The 26,139-nt window shown below is 46.7% G+C and overlaps 1 protein-coding gene across 11 annotated transcripts in view; it reads right to left on the reverse strand.

Moving 5' to 3' along the window:
* CDK5RAP2 (CDK5 regulatory subunit associated protein 2) overlaps window positions 1-26,139 on the reverse strand; it is a 172,378-nt gene that overhangs the window by 44,263 nt on the left and 101,976 nt on the right. For all 11 annotated transcript variants that reach the window (XM_070251095.1, XM_023628766.2, XM_070251093.1 and 8 more), the window contains 5 exons: window positions 24,835-24,930; window positions 22,825-23,012; window positions 13,734-14,166; window positions 10,293-10,524; window positions 1,582-2,158 (listed from right to left, as the gene is read on the reverse strand). In XM_070251095.1, coding sequence (XP_070107196.1) covers window positions 1,582-2,158; window positions 10,293-10,524; window positions 13,734-14,166; window positions 22,825-23,012; window positions 24,835-24,930 — 1,526 coding nt within the window. The remainder of the gene's footprint in view (window positions 1-1,581; window positions 2,159-10,292; window positions 10,525-13,733; window positions 14,167-22,824; window positions 23,013-24,834; window positions 24,931-26,139) is intronic.

The raw sequence follows: 26,139 nt of genomic DNA on the forward strand, positions 1-26,139 counted from the left end.
CTGCAATATTTTTAACCTTATGAAGCCCCCAGTTAAAGTACAGATTGGCAAGGACTCAGAAGAACAATTAGTTTCCATATATTCTTCAAAATACTATTCCGAACTATAGAAAGAAGTGCCCCAAGGGTCAGGTGACCCACCACAAATTCTCATGAAGAACAAAAAGAAACTGTAAAGGCAGGAAAACAAAAACAGGACTCTCTCCTCTCAGCCGAGGGGCCAGGGAATAATCATAATCCTCACTACACTTAGGAGACTCCAGGACCTGTCACTCGCTGAATTTGGTGTTTTTTCTAAGTTATCTGATCTTCCTAATCTTTCCACAAATGTATGAACCTCCCCATTTACAGAAGAGGGAACTGACCCTCAAAGATGGCAAAGTTGGTTAAATGGTGAAGATTTCGGACTGAAACACAGCTCTCACGCTCTATTACACAATACTGCCTCCAACGCCAACACCGTCCTTCCCCGCGTGAGCCCACAGATACGAGCAGGCACTGAGAAAACCACGAGGTAGGGAAAACGGGGCTCCTATAAATGGTGGCAGCAGTAACCTGGCTCCAGAGTAGCTTGGCAAAGACGCTGACCTTTCAGTTCAACGTGTTTCCCCTTCCCCAAAATGATGACAGTAAGAGGGACTGGTGACCACCTTCAACTCCAAGGACACACATTCATATCATGTGACACCAGTACTGAAGGTGGGGGCCAGTTTACCCGATGAGAAGAACACGAGTGGGGTGAGGAGAGCCTGAACCCTGGCAATGGCTCTGACCAGTTCTGCGAATCTTCTCAGACACAGTAACTCTCTGAGGCTCAATTTCCTCATCCACAAAAAACTCGCTCTCGGGTGATGTTGAGGATTAAATAAGGAAAGTGCCTAACCAGGGGTGTGACACAATCACCTTTCACTAAATACAAGCGTCCTTCGATTTCACTGTTGGAGAAGTCTTGAAAAATTCACTCTGGCTCCTGACAATTCAGAACTAGGTGTCTGTCTCAAATTAGTGACGAATGAAGGCCAGCTTTACAAATGATCCAATTTTTGCCATATCTCATCAAGCAAAACAGAATATATCAATGTCCATAAACTATATCTTCATGACCTCAGAATTCTTCTCTTTCAACACAGGCTTATTTCTCTAAGATGACCTTAAAGGGTAAATATACGGAAAATATTTATATCCTTCCCACCCTGCCTAGGACATCAATGTCAGTCCCACAGCACAGTAAAAGCCAATAATGGGGTCCAAGAGTAAACAGTGCCATTCAGCAAACATACTGTAACTCACCAAGGGACTGGTATAAAACCTTTACCTGGAGTCCCCGACGTCAGGAGGGCAAACTCTGCTCTGCCAACTTCAGAGGACGCGAGACTAGAATGTGCGCAGCCACTGTTCTTCATAGCCTCACATTTCACTTCTCTGCAGGCCTAGCTGTCTCAACCCCACCATCAAGGGTTCCCCAGTACACACCCCATCCCATCCCAGAGCAGCATTCTCTTTCAGTTCGTGGGCACCGACCTGGCGGCCGCGCGGGGGAACTGCAAGCCTAACCAGTGGGAGGAGGAAGAGCGGGATGTACCTTGAGGGTGAGAGATCTCTGAACTTATTCCGCAGGTGATGGGTTTCACTGAAAAGCTCCATGTTCAGATTCTGCTCCTTCTGCAGCTCGTAGTCCTGTCCCACCAGCTGCCGCCTGAGGTTCCGCAGCACACTGCTGTCCACCCTCTCTGGGGCCAGCGAATGGAGGACCTGCAAGTGTTTCACATAACGTACTTGGTGCAACCTTGGAAAGGTCACTTCTTCTTCGTCAGTACTGCCCTCGAGCTTGTTCAAGCCATCCTGGGCCCCTTCGGTCCCACACAAAACTGTGATAATGGCCTCACTGCACTGGGAGCGTTTTTGAAGCTGAAATATGAAATTCCGGCAGCCCTCGAGCTCGGCTTCCAAGTCACAGATTTTCTGTTTTAAGTTTTCTGTATCATTTGAGGAGTCGACGTTCTCAGACTGATCGGTCCCAATCACACTGCCTTGAGTGGAAAGCTGACACTCAGAGCTCAAGTGAGTAGCTCCTGAAGTTGGATGTGGAAAATTCTTAGGAGGATTCTCTTTGCATGCTGGTGAGATGGCAAGGTCATCGGGCTGGTAAATTTCAGAGTCTGAAAATCAAACACATTTAAGTCAGTATCTCCTTTGCTGAAATACCAGCTCTGTCCTTCCTCACAGCCACCACCAGGCAGAGACCACCGCAAGGGCCTCCTAACAAGCCCCTCGGACTCTACTCTTTCCCTCTTACCTCTCAATCTATCCTCTTTCTCAGAGTGACTGTTCTCAAAAGTGAGTTTAACTGTGATAACCACCAGCCCCCACCTAAAATGCATCAATAGCCTGAGGATTAAATCCAAGCTCCCTCTCACAGCATGAGACCCTCCATAGTCTAGTTCCAGGCAACCTTTTCAGGAACATGCCCAGGCACCACCTCTGGAGATTCCCCACTAAGTTGACCATAATTCCCTGTACACACCGGGTTGTCTCTGCCTCCATGCTTTTGCACGTGTTCTCTCCTCCTGGAATATGCTCAGCCCTGTACCTTACTCCTACTCAAGAAACTCCTAGTCATCCTTCAACACCCAGATCTAATTCTCCTTCTTCTGAGAGCCCATTTTCAGACTATGCAAACAATCACTCCTCTCTGTGCTGCCACAGCACCTTATACATATCCCCCCCGACAAACAGAGCATGCGCTGGTGCTAACGCAGGAATGACACTTCACTTATTTATTTACACAGCGATTAGTGATTTGGATTCCTCTCTCCCTCACTGGACTGCCAGCTGCTTCACAGCAGGGACTGGCCATTTATCTTCACATTCTCAGTGCCTAGCACAGCACCCAGCCCAGCCCAGAAGTCCGTGAAGGTCTGATAAATACTGGGAAGGAGGGTAGTAACATTAAGGACCAGTAATTGAAAATCCACGACAGACGAGTCTTCCCATTTCTGTGTCTACCAGTCTCCAGGAGACGCCATGATGTCCCCCCATGGTGAGCTGTTTCACTGACTCACAACCCTGCCAGGAAACATTTCCTTACAGCGAGTTTAAATCCCCAGATTTGGGGCCAAATTTGTTTGAGAGGTGGAGTGGCGCTGCAGAATATACAGCTGTGGAGCCGAAGAGAAGAAGGATCACACCCAGCTTTGCCACTTGCTGGCTGCACAGGCTGAGGCAAGTGCCTTACTGTCCCAGAGCCTCAGTTTCCCCAGAAAGATGTCTAATATGCTTGTTGTGAGGCTCCAAGCTCAGGCCTGAGTCCAGAGCTTCTGTCCTCAACCACAGACTCCTCTGCCTGCGGTCCGGGGAAAGCTCGGCTGGATATAAGAAGTTCCTGGAATACTTAAGAGGCAGCAGAATGTAGTGGGAAAACGCATCTTTGAAATCCAACAGACCTGGTTGCAAACTCTGGCTCTGCCACTGCCTAGCTGCATGACCTTAGGCAAGTTACCTAACCTCTCTGAGCCTCAGTAGCCTTCACCTGCAAAATGGAGAAAACATCATTCCCTACGAACAGTTGTGCCTGTGTTTTGTTTTTAGGATCAAAGGGGACAATATCTGCAGAAAAGCTAAGACGGTGTCTGGCACATAGTTGTGAAGGAACCCAACTAATATTAACACCCTTTGCTTTCCTAAAACTGTTCCAAGATGGAAGAGGATGCCTACCACTGGAGGCCTGCGAGCAGAGGCTGTGTCTGGGGACAAGCTGCCCAGGCCGCAGCGTGGGCTGGATGAGGCAATCTCTCAGGAAGAGGAGCACATGAAAATCCTTGTCAGACTGTATATTGCAATTTCTGTTCCGCAACTGCTCCTCGTGGCTTTAAGCCCATTCTTGTCTCTCTGCTCACGATGCAAATGCCATAAAATAAACCTTTTTCAGAAAGCAGCTGCTACATGACCTAAAGGAAGCATTCCTAAAACAGCATTTTTACTGTACAGAATTTGTTATAATCGCTAGTCTCTGGGGTCCTTTAGGGTGGAGACCGTGTCATTTATCTCAGTTTCTCTGGTGTCTGGCACAGGGCCTGGGGCAGAGAAGGTACTCAGTAAGTACTGCCAGTTAAATGAGTAAAAGAGACAGAGAGACAGAGGAGAGATCTCAACGAGGCTTTTTTTCCAGTGATTCACCCTCCAAGACAAGGAAATATCTTTGCTGTTAACAACCTCATGATAATAGAATTTCATGGCAAGAAGCAATGTTCACTCAAGGGAATAAAGATCAGTTCTAATGACTTTTGTTAAGTAATCATGAAGCAGAGAAATGTAAGACCCATTCAAATGTGCTACTGTGACACAGACTGTGGCCAGCTCTGAAGTTTGCTACAAAAACACACACGCGTTTATACACCTCAGAATGGTGTGCATTCTCATATTCACACTTAGACCTCCATTTCAAACTTTGCTCCTTACAAGGCAACAAACAACAGACACTTGACACTCATAATTTTGACTTCAGAAGTACCCCCAATCTACCATAATTTGTGATTTAGCAGAGGGGACAATTGATTTCTAGGCTTCAACACCCGTGGACAGCAAGTCTCATAGTCCAGCAACAGCATGGCCATTGTGGCTTTGCTATTCTCTGCTCAGGAGCCCTCATTTAAAACTCACCACATGGAGGGCGTGGGAGAGGGAGGATTATAAGCTGCAGTGTATGGTGTGAACTTGCAGGTTTATCAGCAAGGCCTCAGGACATACAGCCATGTGCCGGGCCCTGGCGCAGGCACCAAGCCTCTCACCTATGCTACCCATTTAATCTACACAACAACCTGTGAGGCCTCACGGGTACTCCCCATTTCACAGAAGAGGAAATTGAGGCGTAAAGAGAGAAGAACTTGCCCAAGGGTCAGGGTGAGTAAGCCGCAGAGCCCGCTGTCAAAGCCTGGCAACCATCTCCAACACGGAATGCTGCTCCTCATGGAGCCCTCCTGCCACCGGGTTCTCCCGTACTAGGGGTGCATGAGCAAGGCGGTGTGTTCCTCAACCATCAGTGTGACGGCCAATAATGCCTGTGGAATCCCCTTCATTCACCTCTCAAGTAACTATCGGGGGGCTATTGAAGAAGAAACAGCAGTGAAGGTGGCACACCCTGTCCCCAGCCTTACAGAGGGGAGTCACAGAGCAAGTCAATACAAGACCAAAACATGGGGGGCTAATGGGACTGTTTAAATAACTGGGGGACTCAGGAAGGCCTTCCCTGGACAGTGACATTTAAGCAGAGACCTAAAGGATGAGGCATCAGCTAGGTAATAATTAAAGGGAGGAAATTCAGGCAGAGGCAACAGCATGTGCAAAGTTCCAGAGGCACGTTAAGAAAAAGGAAAAGAAGTTCACTAATGATGGGGATCTGAGAGGGAAAGGGAAACTGCCCATCAGTCCAGAAGCCTTCAGTAATCACCTAACTACGAACAAGAAATCAAAAGATGTCCCCAGGCCCAATTTTTTGCATGACAGGAAATTCTGGAACTTTCTACAATTCAGCTAAGGGGTACTTCATTACCTAGGAGAGTGGCTTTCTCCTCATAGCCCAGAACACTCAGAAGCATGTGACCATGGATTCAATGCACTGACTGGAGGCCTTGGGAAAGCATGTACCACCGGGAAACAGGGCCCAAAACCCAGTATTTCCGCAGACTGGTATTCTCCTGGCCACCCCAGGACAAACTCAGGATTCCTGAAGACAATTATTTCTTACATAGTGAATTAAATCCAGAGTAATGGTGATTTTTTGTTTTTTAATGAAGGGGAAAAAAGATCTAAGGTTAAAAAAACAAAATGTAAGCATTTGTTCATTCTGGGTGAATGGGAACATGAATATTGTTAGGCTGTCCTTTGTGCTTATCCGTATGCTTATACTACTTCATAATTTTAAGAAGAAAAACATACAACTTGCCTGGGGCCTCGCTCACATCTCTGACCTACCTGACAAACCCCACAAATCAGGTGTCAGCTCAGGCTCGCCTCTGACCCACCTGTACACACCTAACAACGGCCAGCAGCACACAGAACACTGGGTGCCTGCTGGGCCGAGTGGGAGATCCCTGGGAGTAGGCATTGCATCCTTTTAGGCTAAACCACCGGACCCCAGCCCGCTGCCTGGTAGAAAAGAGTCTGACAAACGTACTGGTCAGCTCAGACAGACATCCTACCATACCTTCATGCGTCTACCTGCTTACCAGCGGGGTGACTCTGGATCAATTCTTTTTAAAAACCTCAGCTTCCTCATGTGTAAGATGAGAATAATGATAATGCCCTAAGATGGCGATTGCAGGACTTTGTAACAATTTTTATCTAAAACACTCCAAATGGTGCCTGGCACACAACAGCTGTTCAATATATATACAGGTTGAATTCTGACCAGTCTTGTGGCTGGTGTGCTGACCATTGTCCCTTTCCTTGTCCCTCCAAACACAGGGCAGGGTTTCAGTCCCTTTTTGCTCTCCCAGGCTGTCCTGGTAGGCTGCTTCCACAAGGGGCTGGGCTATAGGCATCCACAAAGAGAAAGAAAAATAAACAGAACCAGTGTCTTGAAACTTAGCCAAGCAACTGAGGAGAACACAAAGATACAAGAGGGAAAATAAAAACACTGGGGAGGCAAAATGCAATTTATAAGATAAAATTAATCTATCGAGCTGCCATAACAGGACATAAAAAGCATAAATATACTGCAGCTTGTCTGAAATGGTTTAAGCCCAGGCTCTCAAAAAACTAGGAGTGAGAAAATGAATTCTATAGACTCAAGCCCACTTTTCCCAAGAAGAGAGAGGCCCCGGGGTCTTCTGGGTCACTGGGAAGCAGCACCTGGCTGAGGCACCCCAGGGTCTCAGCAAGAAATGACAACACCGTTAAGTGCAAATGGCAAGCCCTGGGTCAAGTGCCAGGGCCTCTGTTGGGCTGAGTCACCTTTGCCATAAAATCCTTCCTCTCTGAAGCACCCAGGTCCCACCCCACACTGATTTGTTTAATTATCTGCCCCGGCCCCACTAGACAGGGAGTCCTCAGAAGGCAGAGACTGTGTCTCATTCCTCTCTCTCTCTCTCTCCCCTACACCCAGTGCATGAGCTGGGAACAGAGCAGGTGCTCGGGGAATAGATGCCTGGATGGGGAGATGGATGGATCAGAAGGTGGGAAAGGAGGGAGGGAGGGAAGAGCAGTCTTGCCAAAGGCAGACTTATCTTGAAACCTCAACTATGGCAAACTCAAGAGAGAGCCTAAAATTAAATGGAAGACACCTCTAGCTACAGATCATAAAAACCATATGCAAAGTATCATATACCAGGCTTTATGAAGCGGTAAAGGGTGCAGACTTTGAAATCAGACAGGCTAGTTCAAATCTAGCACAGGAAGTTAGTAATGGTGTGGCCGTAGCCAAGTTACTTAATCTCCGAAAGTGCTGCCTCCATGATAAAATGGGAATAATTACTGTTCCTGCCTCAAAGAACTGTGAAGTGGATTCAATCAGATCAGGTATTTAAAGCGGACGGCGGGGCTGGATGAATGGTGCTTGTTTCATTAGTACCTCAGGAAGTCCAAGCTCCCAGTCACCTCCCATCCCTGAACCACTCCGAAAATCCCCGAATCGGATGCAGTCTTCCCACCCCAGTATGCAACCCCTTTATTAGCAAAACCCCAAATAACCTCAATCTCCTCCCCGAACCTTCATCCCATGCCCTTGTTCTAAGGGAACCCCCCTGGCTGTCCCCCGACACTTCTCCTGCAGCCTCTCCAGTGGCAGACGGTACTTTCCCACATCCTCTGTATCATGAACCTGGAAATGTGTACATGCCTTTGCTCTTTACCGACACTTCCGGATCGTCCTCTCTCGTCCCTAAAAACTCCAGCTTTGCGGCTCATACTGTCAGACTATACCACGAACTCCGCCACCTCACTGCAGTCACTCATGGTCCCGATTCATCGAAGCTCTTGAGATTTGCTGACAAAGTGGCTCCTAACTGCCCTGCTTCTCCACCCCTCTTTGTGATAAAATTCCTCAGCACTGCCTATAATTGCCGTCTCCCATACCTCTCCCCTGTTCTCTCTCTGGAACCCAGGCCATCAGGCCCCACTCACTCCACAGAAACGGGTTCCTTCAAGGTCACCAATGACTCTCGCATTGCTAAATCCCAAGACCAATCCTCAGTCCTTGTTTTACTAGCCTTATTAGCAACACTTGACACGGCTAATCTGTCCTTTACGAGCTTTTGGATGTCATCCTTTCTTGGCTCCCCTCCTGCCTTACTGGCTGCTCCTTCTCGGTCCAACCTCTACTTACCACAGCCCCAGTCTCGGTTCCTGGACCTACTCCCTACGTCTCCAACTCTCATAGCTTCAAATACCGGGATATGTTGATACTACCTAAATTTATAACTCTAGCCCAGACCTCTCCCCTGGACTCCAGACTCATCGATCTCCAACCGCCTAGTCGACATCTCCACTGGGACAGACAACAGGCATCTCCAGTAAGTCCAAAACCAGACACCTAAAGCTCCACCTACGCCTGCCTCTCCAGCAGTCTCCCACCTCCGTGGATGACAACTCCATCCTTCCAGTGGTTCACATTAAAAGAGATCCTTTAAAGCAGAGGTTGGCCTACTTTTCTTAAAAAGCCAAATGATAAATATTTTGCCGGCCATGGGATCTCTATCACAACTACTCAACTGCGCCATCAAGGGCAAAAGCAGTGAGAGGCAATATGCAAATGAATGACTGTGGCTGTCTTCCAATAAACCCTTGCATGAGCAGGCAGCGAGCCTGGCCCACAGGCCACGGTTTGCCAGTCTCTGCTTTAAAGCTGAAGTCGATCACATCACTCTGCTGCTCAAAACCCTCCAACAGTTTCCAGTCTGACCTAGAATAAACGACAAAGCCCTGGAATGACCCATGAGGGTCACCTGAAGTGTGACCTCCCTGACCTCTTTCTCGCTCCACTCCAGCCACGGAATTGGCCTCCCTCCTACATGTTCAAAGCAACATCAGGGCCTCTGCCAGGAACGCACTTCCTGCGATGACTGGGCCACTCATCTCCTTCCAGTTTCTGTTCAGATGTCGCCTCACCAGGGAGGCGCTAAGAGACTCCACGTACGTTAGCAAACGCTACCCCCATTCCATATCACCGAGCCCTCCACCATGCTTATTTTTCTCCACAGCACTTATTTCTCACATATAAGTGCTTGGCACACAGGAGAATTTAATAAATACTTTTTGAATAGATAAATAAAAAAATTACTGTTGCTCTTCTTGTTATTGTGTGTTGCTATCGTTTGCAGAAGTTCAAAATCAGGGGTCTACAGACATACTTTTGTGGATTCACGAACCCTCAACATGATGTACAACACCACAGATGTGCGTACCTGCATCGTTCTGTGAGAGGGCCCCCAGCTTTCTTCAGATTTTCAAAGGGGCAGTGGTCCAAAATCTCTAAGCACCACTGTCCCAGACTAGAGGGCACCCCCTGAGGTGCTCCCTCCAAGTTTAGGAGTCTAATCTGGACACATTTTGACCCAGGGGCTATCTATTTTGGGAGCTCCCAGGAGAGCAGAGACAGTGAATTCAAAGTAGGTAGGAGGGGCCCGCCCAGTGGCATAGTAGTTAAGTTCACATTCTCCACTTCAATGGCCCAGGGTTCGTGGCTTCAGATCCCAGGCACAGACCTACACACTACTCATCAAGCCATGCTATGGTGGCGTCCCACATATAAAATAAAGGAAGACTGGCACAGAAGTTAGCTCAGGGTGAATCTTCCTCACAAAAAAACAAAGTAGGTAGAGAGGCAGGTCACTTCTAGAGGACGACATGAGATCAGTAGGGTTTGGAATTAACCTTGAGGAACCCAAAATAATGTAGCCTGGACATTCCAGAGACCCCTGCAAAGAGGACTCTCACTTACCCGATGCCACATGCCTGAGGCTTCCACTGACGAAGCCAGAAAAAAACCCTAGATTCAAGTCATCCCACAACTGGAGTACCCACAGACAATCCCAAGTGAAGGGAGCAGTGACCTCGCAAGATCTGTGAGCAGTGCAAGTCCCCTTTATCCAGACTGCGGAATAAAATGAAAACAATAGATTCATTTTCCTTATTGTGTTCCCTCGATTGTGTATTTGTCAAGAGTCAAGATTAATCACTGCAATTCACAAAATTTATGCTCAAACTTATTGCAATTCTAAACAACAAGGTTGACATTTCCAGCAGTTCTATCGGGTCGTTCATCTAGCGCGCGGAGAATACATTTTTCTTGGTGCTTACCTTTCACTGGCGTTTTGTCTGGCGTTGGCCTCCCCTCCATCATCACTTCAGCCAGAATTAACTTTTTGTGAAGTTGCTTATTGCGAATTTTAAACTCCTTCAGCTCCCCCTGCAGCTCCAAGATCTGGCCTTGCAGCTGGGCTACCCCCGCCTGGGTGGCAGGGAGCCTATATAAACTTCCTAGTGACCGGGATGGTCTGAGCAGGACGGGCAGGCGAGACTTCTGAGCATCCTGAAAACACACCCGTACACAACAGTGAATACACTTTCTTTGGTTGCACAGTCAACATTATTACGCCAACCTTATAAAACAGGATTCAACTCGGCTGTCCAGACTCCTGGTTCCTCTAATGGCATCTATGTTTATCTCCCAGTCTACAGAGTAGGCAAACATATGAAGATGGAAAGTAGATTGACAGTTGCCTATGACTAGGGGTGGGCAGGTGGGGGGGAAATGAGAAGCGACTGCTAATGGGTTCAGGGTTTCTTTTGAGACAATGAACGTGTTCTAAAATTGATTATGGCAATGGTTACACAACTCTATGAATACACTTTGAAAAACTACTGCATTGTACACTTTAAATGGATGAATTGTATGATACGTGAATTATATCTCAATAAAGCCTGTTTTGTTTTTGTTTTTTTTATTCTTTTAAAGTGGAGGAGAAGGAACCCGAGAAGAAAACAAGAAATATTTGGGCCCCTGGGAATGAGGAAATCAGCAAGTCACTCAAGAAGGAAAGAGGAAAGACCGTTTCTTGCACATTCTAGGATATAAAATGCTTTCAAGCACATTCTCCCATAATCCTCAGGTAAACTGCATTCCCAGAGCTCACAGGGTAATAGAAGTTTTCACGCCTATTTTCCAGACAAAGAACTGAGATGTCAAACAAGCAGTCCAAAGTCAGACAACAAGAAGGTTAGAGAGCTGGACCTCAAAGCAGCTCTTCAGAATCTACTGCTCAGTTAAGAAAAGTGAGACACTTTCTGCCCTGACACTCCAGGGACGAGGAGCAAACAGGTTCAAGGACAAGAAGAGTCTGAGGTGGTAAAGGGGACCAGCTGGGAGGAGATGGCTGCCTCCTCAAGAGGACTGGAAAATAACAGTCATTTGCTTGGGCCTCAGTCTCCACCAATCTTTATTCTTGGATCCAAATCTGTGTGTCATATGGCAGCAGAAAAGATATGTGCAAGAGCACAAATGCCAAAGGCAATTTCAGGCTGGAAGACTGCCGTCAGTCAACCTAATGCCGGTTCTAAAATAACACCACCCAAAATGCTACCTTATGGACACTGAACAGAGTCCCACCTCCCACCTTATTAAAGATGTCATGATGGAACTTCTCCCCTGGGAATGGAAGGCAGACAGGAATGCAACATACATGCGCTCCTACCACGTACAAAGCACGAGGCACTTGCCACACATCACCTCGCTTAGCCATCAGGCCAGCCTCATGCTCTAGGTCACCCTGATCTCATTCGAGCCACTGAGAAAGGTCAGGGCACCTACCCAAGGACTCAAACCAGGCCCGATGCAATCACAGGTGTATCTGTAAAGTCCATCCTCTTGCCTCTATAACTAAACTGGAAGTATATCTGGTCTCCTGGTCTCTCCCTTGGGCTGCAATGATGTTCTTTTTAACAGGATACCAGAGTTCTGGTTTACCCTAGAACTACTGATTCCTTGACTAACCAAAGACTGCAAAGAAAAGCATTAAATTGTCTTCTACTTTGCATAGACTGGAGGCCACCATGGTGATACAGGGCTCTTCCCTTCCTGAGAAAGGCAGGTTTATAATATTCCTGTCTGCCGCTAAAACCAGACTTCAGCTCCTATTTCTACGACTCCTCCTAACAGCTGAGTCACTCTGGACAATTTTCTGAGCCTTTCAGAGCCTATACTTCTTCATATGTAAAATGTAGGTAATACCGACTCAATTCACATGCTTGTTGAGATGTTTAAATTGATATATATGTATAGAATATCTAGCGAATCCTGGCAAATATAGCAGATGTTAAAAAATAACCACAGTTGCCTTCCTTTTGAAGACACAAGCAAGAAGGATAATTCCAAACTAAAAAAAAAATTCTCAGTATATTTGGGGGAATTAAGTTCATTCGATTATACAATTTTCCTGAACATACGATGATACCTCCCACACAAATAGGAGGGAAAACCATCTAGTTTTCCTGATATACAGGTACAAATTAAAGGAGCTGGGGCTGATGAGAGCATTCCTATTCTAGCCAAATTGCAGACATTTGCATCTTGAGTACTGTTAATATAATAGCAATGTCTTTTTTTTTTTTTGGTCTCTACTGGTATCTTTAGAAAACCCTTTTCTAGAAATTACAGTTTTGGTGCGGAATTTAAAACAATCAAAAGCAATTTTGCTAATGATATATCTAACTCTCTTTGGTATGCACAAAAGCAGTAATTTAGTGGTCAGAAAATAAACTTAATTCTCCATTCTGGTGCTATGAAGCAATGTATACAGTTGATTTCTCAGATACAAAACACCCATGAGAAACAAGAACACCAATAGCCATCACTGGAGATCTCTTTGAAACATGACCTATTTCCTTCTCTACCAGAACGCTCACATCTCCCTGCTATGGGGATCCTCAATGCCAACCCCTCCTCCTAGGAGGATTTTAGTCAAGGATCCAATCAGATATTGCCAAGAGAGTCTGGCTTTTAATCATCTGGCATATTTGATGGTATCTGAGGAGAAGCTTAAAGACAGTATCTTGACTGAGGCAAAATGCAGACATCCAGTTACCAAAACTGGACCCACCACTTGGGGCTAGCTCGGGCTGGAGGGGAACTTGAGCCAGGGAAAGGGCACGGCTGTGCAGTCAGGCACAGCGAGGGTCCCAGCGCAGCCCCTTAACTGCTGGCTAACCACAGGCACTCGGGATCCAGCTTCCTGCCCTCTAACGGGTGTGTAAGGCTTAAGTAAGAGAGGGTGGACAAAGCCCACAGAATGGTAGTCTCAGACACAAAGTCCACACAGAATAGAATCTAGGTTCTCACCCTCCCCCTAAAGTCAGCTTACTACAATTTTACTACAACTTGCAAAAGTAAATGTCCATCAATAGGTGAAAAGTATATAAATTTTGGCACATTCCCTACAGTGGAATCTTACACAGCCATTACAAGGAAAGATGTTCCTGACACACAACATGAAAGAGAAAGCCAGAGACAGAGGTAAAACACGACTCCATTTTTATAAGGAAAACACATACATGTTTTTCATATAGATCAATACGACAGAGCTGGGATCGGGGCGGGGGGAATGTTAGTAATACTTTGGGGAAGGTTAGGACAGACACACACCTCTAGGCAGAAAATCAAAAAAAGGAGTGGGATCAGAGGTGATTTTTTAAGTTTTCTATTTGTATAAAATAAGTAAATAAAAAATATATGGAAAAACTTACTTTGTGGGTCCCACTGGGGAAGGAAAGGCGAGTGGCCTGCCGCCCTGGCATCCTGCACAAGTGCTCTGGCTGATGCTCAGCACTGAATAAGGCATCTGTGGGCTTCTCTTCCCAAGCCTCTCTCTTGCCTTCGTGTTTGAATCTGAGCACGTCGCCCTCCATGGCCGCGGTCTGCATTGAGGCATCTCTGAGCTCCACCTTGGGCGCTACACCCGCCTTTCCCAGCTGGGCTCCCCAAGGCGACTTCAGTTCATCATGTGGCTGGGAAAATGAGTTGGCTTGGATGAAATGTTTGAGTTCACCTCTTAGCTGAACAGCCATTTGCTTAAGTGTCTTCTCAGTTTTACCATCAAGGTGTTCTCCAGAAACTTCCTGCGCTGTCAGGCTTACGCGTTCCAGAAGGAGTTCACGTAGCATTTTCTGAAGGTCTGGCCTGTTTTTCCGAAAGGGAAGGAAGCGGGAGAACTCAGCTTTCTGCTATGGCCTTGTCCCTTACCCAGTTTCGCAAGTTTTCCCCACCAACTGGTCTAGATTCTGCTTAAACGAAACATAGCAAGGACCTGCCACGTGCCAGGAGCCACATCAAGTATTTTATTTTATCCCATGTCACTTCACGACAACCACACAAAGTAGCTCCTACCGTGCCTATCTCATGGATAAGAAGAGAAGAATTGGCTTGACACAAATACACAGTAAGTGAGGGAGCCACATGGCTATATGGATAGAGGTCGGGCCTAGAAGGGAGCAAACAGGGTCATAAAGTATTCATGACAATTGCAAGGTCCACCCGCCACTGGCCCCATTCCTACAGCTGGGGGGCAAGTGTGGCTTTGGATGAATCTGGCCAATTCAGTGGATGCATCATTGAGCCGGTCCATCATGGTGCACAATCGGTGCTCAGGAAACAGGTGCTGAATGCAGGGATGCTCGAAACTGCTCTTAACACAAAGAGCAGGGGCTTTGAAGTCAGACCAAAATGGCTTCAAATCCTAACTCTGCAATTCTTTTTCCACCGGACAGCTACAAGGAGTAAAGGAGAGAGTGTATGGGTAGCAGATGCTTTTCATGCCCTTGCCACATGCCCTTGGCCTCCCTCAGATTCCAGCTACAGCTGTGTGGACAGCTCCTGTAGACAGACAGTCTCAACTCAAGTACTCCCTGCATCTCTCTGCCCTGGGGCTTTTTCCAGAGCTCTCTGAGCCAGCCAGCAGGGCAGTGGGCAAGTGTAGACCAGTTGATATCACAGGGACCAGTTATTATGTCAAGCAGTGGGGGAAGAGAGCTGTTGGGTAAATGCCACAGTCTCTCATCCTCTGGAGGGACAACACTAAGGCACAGACTATACCATCCCTCCCTCGGAGGGCGCCCAGCAGGACTGAGCCTCAGCAGTCCTCCGCAGGACCCAGAGCAATAAGGTACCCTTAGTGGCTTTGACTCTATTCCTATCTTACTCTTCCTGATTCCTCCTTCTTGCTCCTTGAAGTCACATCCCAAATAAACCACTTGGGCCCAAGTCCTTATCTCAGGCTCTGCTTTCTCAGGAACTCAAACTAAGCCAGCATGTAAAAGACTATGAAGTAGTTCAAGAAGAAATCCCCTGTGTGTGTGTTTCTTGTGCCAGGCACTGTAACGGGCATGGAGATGCAAAACTGCCTGCAAGGACTTAGACTGGTGGTGCTGGAGACAGATACGAAAACAGATCGCTTCTGCCCAGGGTACAAAGTGAAACGCAGGCATAGCAGAAGTTTGGGAGGGTTACAGGGCACCAACCCCAGGGTGCCCGGACTGGGGGTGGCAGGAAGAATGCCAGAAAAGGATTCTAGAGTCAATGAGAGTCTAGCCGGGAGAAAGGGAAACAGAACATTCTAGGCATGGAAAACAATACGAACAGAGTGAAGACACCCTGGAGAATAAGGAGGTGAGGCTGGAATGTTTGGCAGGGGATAACTCAGCCATGTTAAGGAAAGGAGAGCCAACTGTGAGGCTCTGTGCACCCAAGTGGCACAGCCACATACATGCTTAGACAGGTGACTCAGGCTGGTGTGTAAAGAAGGAACAGGGGCCTGTCTGTCAAGAGTGTGGGGTGAGTACACATGGGAGCGCCTCCCACGCTGCTCTAAACACATGTCAAGGACAGCAGAACATACATTAAAAAATGTTTGAAGGTGCACTACAGGACTCAAAGTCAAGATAAATTTATCCAAAGGTCAGAAACAGAGGAGGAGACCGACCCACAACCATGGGAAGGGGGGCATCTGCAGAAAGCAGGTGGCCAGACATTTAACTTCCAAGGGAAGAGCAATCACACAAATTTCATGAGCCCCGAACTAAGACCTAAAGAGCCAAGTTGAGGCGACCTCAACGCACCACGCGGGGAGGAGGGGTAGGGCTGCGCAGGGCTGTGAACACAGGCAGACCAGACTTGCACACACATCCACCTTTCTGAAAGACAGACAATGACCCAGCAAATCAGAGTCCACACTCAAGAAAATAAAAGTAATGAAGCAATCTGAAAAAGATTTTAAAATAAGTATATTTCAATCACCTAAAAAATAAAGGAGAAAAAGAGAGTCATAAAAAAAGAAGAGGAAGTTAGGAAATTGAGACAGAAAATTATTTTTAAAAGGGACTGGAGGGGGACAAGGACGAAGGGAGAGGCCAGCAAGAACGCTGTTGCTCTCTTCCAGGAAAAAGAAGAGGCAGGTCAGGATGGGAGACAAGGAGACAGAACAGGCCCTCATCAGGGTTAGAGCTTTTCTTCTCTCTGCAGTTTCTCCTGCTGCCTTATTTCCAAAAATCTTGTGAGACTGGACTCTCTGACTCCCTTAACTCACCCTGACCTTCCCTTCCTCTGTGTCTCTGCTGCCACTACGAGTGACATGAACTCGTCTCATTCTCCCCACTGAGCCCTCTAGGGCAGGGGAAGAAGACCTCACTCCTATCTGGATTCTGATCATCCAGCTCTGGGCACTCAACTCAACTCAAATTAAACAGCTACAGCACACTGAAGCAGGGTAAAAAGTAAAACACAAAATTAAAATGTGTGGGACATTTTTCACTTCTAACACAGAATCATCTAGACTACACAAACCACCTTAAAATTTAGTAAACCCAGACTTTAAAAATATTTCTGGTATTTCAAGCGTGTTGAACTAAATTTTCCTTTCCTCTCCTTCCCTTAATATAGATTAAAAATAATGACAATTGCTATTTAGCTAGCCATAGGAGGACCATTACTCACTACCAAACAACACACAATAAAACCCTGGAAAAAGACTTTACAAATGGGTAGTAAAAGGTGGTGAAAGAGGCCATTATAATACACTAAAGTGGTGGTGCTGTTAAATAAAACACTTCAAGTGTTACTTTGCTAGAAATCTGAACCGCAGATTCATTAAGCTGTCGTGGTAATCAGGACCTCTCTAATGGTTCAGTCCAAGGGTCCGTCAGAGGCCCAAACGTTGTTTATATACCTTCCTGAGCATCTCTGCCATACAGAAGGTGTAAAGGGAAAGGAAGTGACGTTTACGAAGCACTTACGCTGTGTCAGATCCTTCAAATACACTAAATACATTTAGTCCTCACAGTAAGACTATGGGATGAGGACTAATATTAACCTCATTTTACAGATGAAGGAATGGGCTCGTAAAGATTCAAGATCCTCCAGTAAAGTGGCAGAGCAAAGACTAGAATCCAGACCTTTCTGACCCCAAAGAAGCACTCCACTCTTTCCAGTTTTCTAAACTTACGTTCTGCTGTCATGTTTTCAATTGTCTGCACATTCATTCAAATATTTATTGAGCACCTTCCATTTGTCATGTAAGGCAGTGGAAATGGATGGTGAAAAAGAATCACAGAACTTAACATTTCCTTAAGGAGAAGACAGACAGACAGACATCCATACATATCCTGGTGACTAAATAAGACAACGTACGGCAATGATAAGTACTATGAACTGGAGGGGTTGGGGGAGAGTCCTGAGACGACGTGCAGAAGCAGGGTTCCAGTCACAGTGGGCAGGAGAGGCCTCTCCACAGAGCTGCTGTCTGGCTGAGCCACCACCCATCACATACACATCTAGGAAAAGAGCATTCCACGCAGAGGGCACGCTACTGGAAAAGCCCTGAAGTGAGGACAAGCTTGAAGCTTTGAAGAACACACAGGAGGTCAGTGCGGCTGGAGCTCAGCAAACAAGAGGTGGAGGTGATAAGGACAGAGAAATTGGCAGAGGCCAGGTCAAGAAGCACTGGTCTTACTGTAAGGGCGATGGAAGCCCACTGGAGGGCTTTAAGCAGGGAAGAGCCATGACCTGATCTAAGTTTTACAGTGCTCTCTCTGGCTGCTAGTGGAGAATGGGCTGTAGAGGAGGCTGTGCTGCTGGAGTCCAGGCAAGAGATGGGGGCAACGTGGACTACGAGGGTAGCAGTAGAGCTGTGAAGCGCTTGAATTAGGGATCCCTTTTGGAGGTGGCATCAGCAGGACTTGCTGAGGGATATGCAGATTGTGGAAACTTAACATTCAGCTGTACCAACTAGGCAGAGAGGAGTGTGAAAGAATAGCAGAGATTAGAACAGCTAGTTGGGTTTTGGACGGATTAATGGTGAAGCGTCTGTTAGACATCCAGGTGGAGATGTCAAGCAGACAGCCGACTGTACAATGTGGGTATAAACTTGGAAGTCACAGGGTACACTCTAAAGCCAGAGGAGAACGAAGATATAGAGAAAAGGGCTGAGAACACAGCTCTGGGACACACCCACATTCAACATGTAGCAAAGGAAGAGGAGCCAGCGAAGGAGACCAAGACGGAGAGGCCAGGGAGACGGAAGGGAAACAGGGCAGAAGGTAGTGAACAGAAGGCCAGAGAGCAGCCAGCGGATGCTGCAAGGCTGGCGCTGGCCACTGGCTTTCACAGCTTGGAAATTATCACTGACCTTTACAAGTGGAGTGGAGGGTACGAAAGCACTTGAATGGGATAGAGAGAGAATGGGAGGAAACAAAGTGGATACAGCGAATATAGACAATCTTCCAAGAAATCTTGCCTTTAAGGGGAATAACGAAATGGGGCAGTAGCCAGAGTGACAGGGGGCGGGGGAAGGGCGAACATTTCCCAAATGCTCGATATTAACGCATGTCTGATGCTAATAAAATGATTCAGTGACAAGAAAAACACTAATGATGCAGAAAAGAGAGGACGTCAGGAGAGGACAGGAACTAAATCCCAAGGGGCGAGTTGGTCTGGACAGGAGCTGGGATATTTCTTCCATCACAAAAGGAGGAAAGTCAGAGTTTGTAGGTATAGAGGCAAATAAGCTGGCAGCACTGGTGAGAAAAAGTCAAGCAGCTTGAGTTCCACTGTTTCTCTTTTTTCAGTGACTTACAAGGCAAGGTCATCAGTCAGGGAGGGGAGAAGAGAAGCTGCAATAGTTTTATGTGGGGCAATGCTGAGTGCTCATTCTGAAATTACTGGTGATAAACATAAAGTATGACCTGTCACATGATCACATGTAACCTAAGTAGTGGCCAAGTCAAGGTCCTAAGGAAGGCCTGGATGCGGCAGATGAACAGGGGTTAACCTATGCCCTGGTGGGGAGGCGAGCCGTGAAATAAACAAGCAGGACTATTCATTCAGAGGGACCAGCACGTGCAAAGGCTCTGAAATAAAACAGCTGGCTCATTCTCGGAACTGAAAGAAGGGCAGTGTGGCCGAAGCAAGGCAAGGACAGTGTGACCAGAGCCGAAGGAGAGGGTTGCCAGACCATGCAGGGGTCTAGGACGCCGTTTTTGATGTTAACAATTTTGATCCCAAGAAAAGTGGAGAGTCTCTGAAGGTTTTAGGTAGACGAGTGACATAATTGCATTTTTAAGTAATTGCTCTGGAAGCAGTGTGGAAAGCAGATTGGAAGCGGACAAAGATGCTGCAGGGGACTCATTAGGAGGCCGCTGCAGTGATGCCAAAGAAAGCTGAAGGAAGCTGGGCATGGGGAGGATGCAACAGGGATGGCGAGAAATGTATGAACCAAGCTATTCAGGAGGCAGAATGGCCAGACCCAGGTTTGAGAGGTGAAGGAAAGAGAAGAATCAAGGAGGACGCTGGGCTTCTGGGGTCCTGTCTAGAGCCCCCACAGATCTGGTCCCTCCAGAGCAGGGAGTCTTCCTTCAAGCACTCGCCACATCTGCCCCCCTGCAGCCTACACACGCCACGTCTCTTCAGCCATTTCTCTCTTCCGACTAACTTCTAACTTGTCTCCACCCCCCACCCCCAGCACCACGCTCTGCTGGGACCTCACCTGTCCCCCAATCAGGCCCAGAAGAGCCCACTCAGATTTTCTAGGAGTTAGCTTCCTACTTCTATTAGTTACAGCTCAAGACTGTACCAGCTTTATTTAAAAAATAATCCCCAATGGCTCCCCTTTTAGATTTTTACAATTCTTTAGCTAATAAATTTTACACCTAATTTTAGGCTACAAAGACCAAAACAATTAGGTGATAAAAACCTAAACCATGTCCTCCAGGGAATGGGGGCAAAAAGAATTGGAAGCATGTAAAGAGAGGGCTGGGAATCACACGCACAGTGACCACCATGGGAGAGGGGCTGGCCAGGCATTCCCCACACACCAGGAGGGGCCCTGCACTCACCCTTTTACCCCACCTCCAGTGAATGACTTGCTCTAGTTGGTCAAGTGCAAGACAACTAATTAGGCGAAGGTGGCTACTGGACAAGTTGCTTCCTTATTCCATCCTAGTGGATGGGTAAGTTGAATCCGAGTTACTCCCGGGGCCTACCTGCTCTGCTAGCCCCGGTGGCCCTCATGGCTAGAGGTGGAAAAGCTCAAAAGCCGGGGGGGGGGGGGGGGGGGGGGGGGCGGTGTGCAGTGAACAGGGGGGACAGGGTGGTGTCTTGGGCCTACATCTATCAGAGCTCTGCACTGGAGTTATCAGACACTGGCTCAGCAAGGAATAGAGAGGCATGAATCCCTGGCTGGCCGCTGTATCTTACATATGGTATGAAGCTTACCTGACAGTAGTAGGAAAGGGTAGAAGTAACTTGCAGGGCACGATTTAAGCACTAATATCACCAAAACCCCACTTCACCTGGCTCTATATTTATACCCATTATTCCAGGTAATCCTCACTGAGCACCACCATGCCCACTTTACAAATGAGGAAACCAAGGTGGGGAGACATGTCGCAAGGTCTAAATGGTATAGCTGGACTGGAGCACAGGTCTCTTTGACTCCAAAACTCTGCTTTTTCCAGTACACCAAAAACACCTACCTCCTGGAGGGAATTCCTAGGCAGAAGACTGGTGTTTCTCTAACCAATCAGAATCCGGGTTATTCCAAGGAGTTTTTTTAAAAGAATCCTCCAGAAAATTCTCCAATGGCTCTACTATTTACTAACTAAGGGGACATCAAGTCCCCAAACGTCAGTTCACACGTCTGCAGAGAAAAGATCGCCACCAGCAGAACGTAAAGCTGGGGAGAGGGTACAATGAGATGGGGCGTGTGAAGTGCCAGCCTGGGCCGTGGCACAGAAATGTGTCTTCCAGAAGCAGGTGCAGACCTCGGTCGGGCCGTCAGCAGGGCCCTCGGAGCCAGGACTGCACCGTGAATGACAGCTGTCCAGAGAATGGATGAGGGCAGCAGATTCAGGCTAAAGCCTTTTCTGACACTAGAACTGGCCACAATGGCCTGGAAGCCTATGGAACAGACACAGGGAACAGGTAACTGAACTGCAGACGTCACAAGCTTGCCTGTAGGCACAGGCCCATAAAGTGCTTTCTTAAAAACTGTAACTAGGTCTAAATTTTTAAAGATCAAGAGATTCAGAATACAACTGTTGGGCTTCCACTGAAAGACTGGAAGCTCTGAGCCCATGTGCTTGCAAGACAATAATCAGTCGGAGCTGAGAAGCTCCTGTCCACTAGAAGGGAACACTTATACCACAATTCCCCACGCTCCCACCCAGCCCATTACTTTCCCCAGCTCACACCACCAGGGGCATTCCTAGGTGGTCCTCAGAGAGAGCGAGCTGCATCTTTTAACTCTACGGTAACATTTGGAATTACCATGTTGAGGAAATTCTCCATTTCTCAAGTGTCGACTATGGTCACCTAACTCCCTGTGATAATAAACCAGAATAGCCACTGGGCATGTCCCCCAAAAGGACTCACGAAAGAAAAATGTTAGATGTCAGGGACTGGGGAAGGGTTAGTCTGGCTAAACCCACAAAAACAGAATACTTCAGTCCTTTTTTTTTAGCTAAAGAAATGTCTACGAGGCTTAGTCCACAAACGGTGTGAGAAACAGCAGGGTTCCTGGCTCCTGCCAAGTCATGGGCAGCAGTTAGCAGCTCCATTTCTCCATCGAAATGGGAAGAGAACAGAACTCTCAGATTGAACACACATCACATGCCAGCCATTCTCCTCACACACTAATTTTCCTGAGTCCTCGCAGCAACCCTAAGAAGTGGTCAGAGAAGCGGAGGCCTGAGAGATGAAGGCACAGCTCTTTCTGGCTCCAAAGCCCAAGCAGCTGCTATGATGGACTAGAAAAAAGGTGAAAGGGGGGAAATTTGCTCCTAAAGGATTAATTTTAAAAATACAAATGCCCTAAATGTCTCTCCTTTTTCGTTTTAAGGAAAACACCCTGAAGTATTTCCTCACACAGGAATGACTCCCAGCAAATAGAACGAGAAGAGAATTTTAGTTCAACTCAACATGAAAGAGCAGTCACGACCACGGTGACCGTTTTTAAGCTGTTGTAGCAACTGGGAGAGGTTTCAGCAGGGCTGATTCCTCTCGCTGACAACCAGAGAGCCCTTTGTGGGGCTCCCAGGAATAATCTTAAAGGAAAGCTTTATTTTTCTCCTCTTTATAATGGGCCTGCACGAGGCTTTGCTGAAGCCCCCTCACAGCTACCAGCATGCAGCCTAATTACTTAATTGCATGACTGGCAAGATTCCTTCCAAGCCATTTCAGGAGCTCTCCCAGGTAAATTACACCGCACCATCATCTAAATCCATTTAGCAAAATGACTTTGTTCTCCCCTCGAACTAGAGACACAAAGCAATGTCTGGGCCCAGTGTCTACCTGGATTCCAGTAACAACGTGGCCTTCTCGTTGAAGAAAGGGGCGAGCAGGTTCATGAGCTCGCCTTCTTCTAGACTCTGCTCTCCAGGGCAGCTAGGTTTGTGGGTGCCATCGTAGTCTAAAATATTGGAATCCATGTGCCTTAAATATCCATTTTTGCAGCCCCCTTTGGAATGGTCCTCCATAATCTGCAAATCAAAGTACTTAGTCAAAAACGGACTCAGGAGGACGGGAAGGGTAGATGGAGGAGAGAGAAAGGGTAGAGACAGAAAATGAATGAGCAAGTGCAAGTAAGCCAGAGGGAAAACGAAAGAGAGGAAGAGGGAAGAGATGGGGCGCAGACACAGGGCCACACACACTCACTTTACGGCAGGGTGATGCTCAGCAAGAACACAAAGATGTGTACATCACTCTCGTCACCCTATAAAAGGTGGACAGGAATGCCCCCTCCCAAGGTGACTATGAGAACAAAATGACATGACTGACTCACTAAAGATCGTGGCACAATGTCTCACCCACGACAGGCGCGTCCCCCCACCCCACAGCCCACTCCTTGTAAGTTGTTCCTATGAAGGGTACAGAATCTGTGTCATTAACAATGCTTTGGACATTTATTATATACTTCTTGCAATGTATCATTCCCAATATATATCAGAAAGACGACTTACTCTTTACAGATGTGTCCTAATTAACATGACTTTGATTTGTCTCATTAGGAAAGTGGAGTGTTTCTAATTCCCATGGAGACGTTATTTACGGATCTACCTTCTTGGGTCATGGAGGGTCCCAGAGGAGTGGTACCAAGGATTCAGCTAGTTAAAGCCTGCGCTGGGCATGTCTTGAGGTGTTGCAATTAGCATTCTTCTCCCCGTTTCCAAAGCTGTAAATTTCTTCTACCAGTCTATAAATAACTCCCCTTGACTTCATTACTGCTGGTGATATACACATTAGCCACCACACCCCTCTCTCCACAGTTGTAAAATGATTAAGATTTTTAAATGGAAGACAAGACCCACACAAATGAGCTGTTATTTATTGGGTCTTGTTTGCCATCAATCTAGTTATTAAATCCATCTAAACCTCCAAAGAAGGAAAAGTCTAAAATATAATCATAAAAATAGTAATTGTTATCATTTACTGAGCACTTAGTACACACCTTTCTATTTAATTATCATAACAATTCTAACAAGAAAGTTTACTATTCTCATTGATGGGGAAACTCGGCTTAGGGGTTAAGCAAGGGTTAACCAAGGTCACAGTGATAGTGATCAAGATCAGATCTGATTCCAAAGCCCTCACTGTTAATTGCTTTGCTCTCAAAACTGTCTACACCCTAATGATCTCCCATTCGTGACTCCATGACTTGGAAGGCCACAAACGCCAAACCTGCAGCCTCCTATCCCCCACCACATCCCAGTCTTTAGGGTTCTTTCAACCATGGAGAATGTCTGCTCCAAATGTTCAGTATCATCGTGACTGGAGGAGCGTTCCATGTGGACGGTCAAATTCTCAACAACGCCCAGATGACACTAAACTGGGTTCCAGATCAGGACATTGCAGAAGGGCGTTTGGTTCTCTCGATGGCTCCTACAATTGAATGATCTGGGAGTTCACGGCAGTCCAGAGGTAAGGGCTCTTGCCCCAACTCTCACTGACTGCCTCTGTGCCCTGGATACATCATTGCCCCTCACAGGCCTCAGCTCCCAATGCATAAACGAACTGACTGGGTTAGATCTCTGAGGAGCTGGTGAGGTCCACCATCCAATGCCTGTTATTCTCCTATAACCACCCAGTTTTTATTTGCAACTACATGTTTGTTTTGCCGTTTCATGACTGGCTCTATCACCCAGTCTGTAACTTCTGAGAAAGAGGAGACCTAGTCACTGTGCATTCCACTGGCACACAGCAGGCACTCAATCTAGCCAGAATGAACAGAAAGCCCATGGGACTCATTCAGGACTGGCACAGAGAGGGGCGGACAGAATAAGGAGTTAATAGCAATGTTCCTACCTTGTTACTCTGCTCCAAATGCTGGTTGCTCAGGAAATTATTCCCATCATCCTCTCCAGTTCTGGTCATGTCCTCGTCCTCCTTGCTACCCAGAAGCTACATGGAGCATGGAATGGTGTGAAAATGCAACCCAAAACAGTGTGCAGCATGAATATGTATGAATAAGTCAGTGATGTCTTCTTTTGTAAATGCAAAACAAAAGCAAACCAAAAAAGCAGCAAAGACAAATGCCAAAGCCATGAAATAAAAATTAACCAAAGTTAGGAATCGCTAGTTCTGGCAAATCACACACAGCTGCCTGGGCTCAGGCATAATTTAAGGACAAATTCCCCAAGAAATAACTAAAGCCATTCCCTCTGCCCTTGCACGGCCTTCCCTGAGCTGCCATAAATTGAATATGCTGTCTGTTGTGCCGCTGCCATCCCTGCCGTTGCTAAATTCACTTTCAGATTACATAAAAGTAACAAGATTTTGGAAAATAGCTATTGATGGAATTGAACATATCAAATAGCGAGGAAGCAGTAAATGAAATTTATGATGTGCCCGATTTATGCATCACTTCTCCTATTTAGCACAGGGCATAAAGCTCTTTTTTGACTGCCACACATCTGAGATGGACAGTCCCAGCAACACTGTCATTTTGCTGACAAAAAAGTCCTCATTGCTAATGAGTATCAAGCTTGCCTGATGATAACTTCATGCTTTTGAAAATGAAGGACAGTTATTTGCAAGGACTGCATAAATCCCTAACACCTTAAAGAAGCATAAATCCCAAAGCTTCCACATTCTGCATTCTAGAGAATGGACAGGACCACCCTCAAGAGGGCCAGGTCTCAGCTCTCCGGAAGAGCAAAAGTTCTACTCAGGGGACACATGGACTAACCTCATAAAAAATGAGTGGAAAGGTGGCCACATCCAGGGAGGCAATAAGTCAAAGCTGTTTCAAAATTATACCAAACCTCACCTCACCAATGAAGTAGTGAGCTCTGCACTGAAGTGCTGAAACCACAAAGTAAGGCTGGGTCACCTGCTGGGCATGTTGTACACAGGAGATGTGTAAGGTTCCATCTCCGTAGTTTTATTTTATGAACTCTTACAATAGTCAATTACCCTCAGAATTTTCCTAGCCCAACTTAAACTTTTCTGATCTTCCTTTTAGACGAAACCCTTGTTTTGGAAGAAGAAAAACAAAACAAATCAAACTGACTTCAGAAAGTCATTTTATAGAAAACTGTCCACGATCAGAACACATTCAAACTAACATATCCAAATCTGCAATCAGGACCAGACAGAACAACGATCTTA

Source organism: Equus caballus, chromosome 25, assembly GCF_041296265.1.
Source record: "Equus caballus isolate H_3958 breed thoroughbred chromosome 25, TB-T2T, whole genome shotgun sequence".
Taxonomy (NCBI): Eukaryota; Metazoa; Chordata; class Mammalia; order Perissodactyla; family Equidae; genus Equus; species Equus caballus.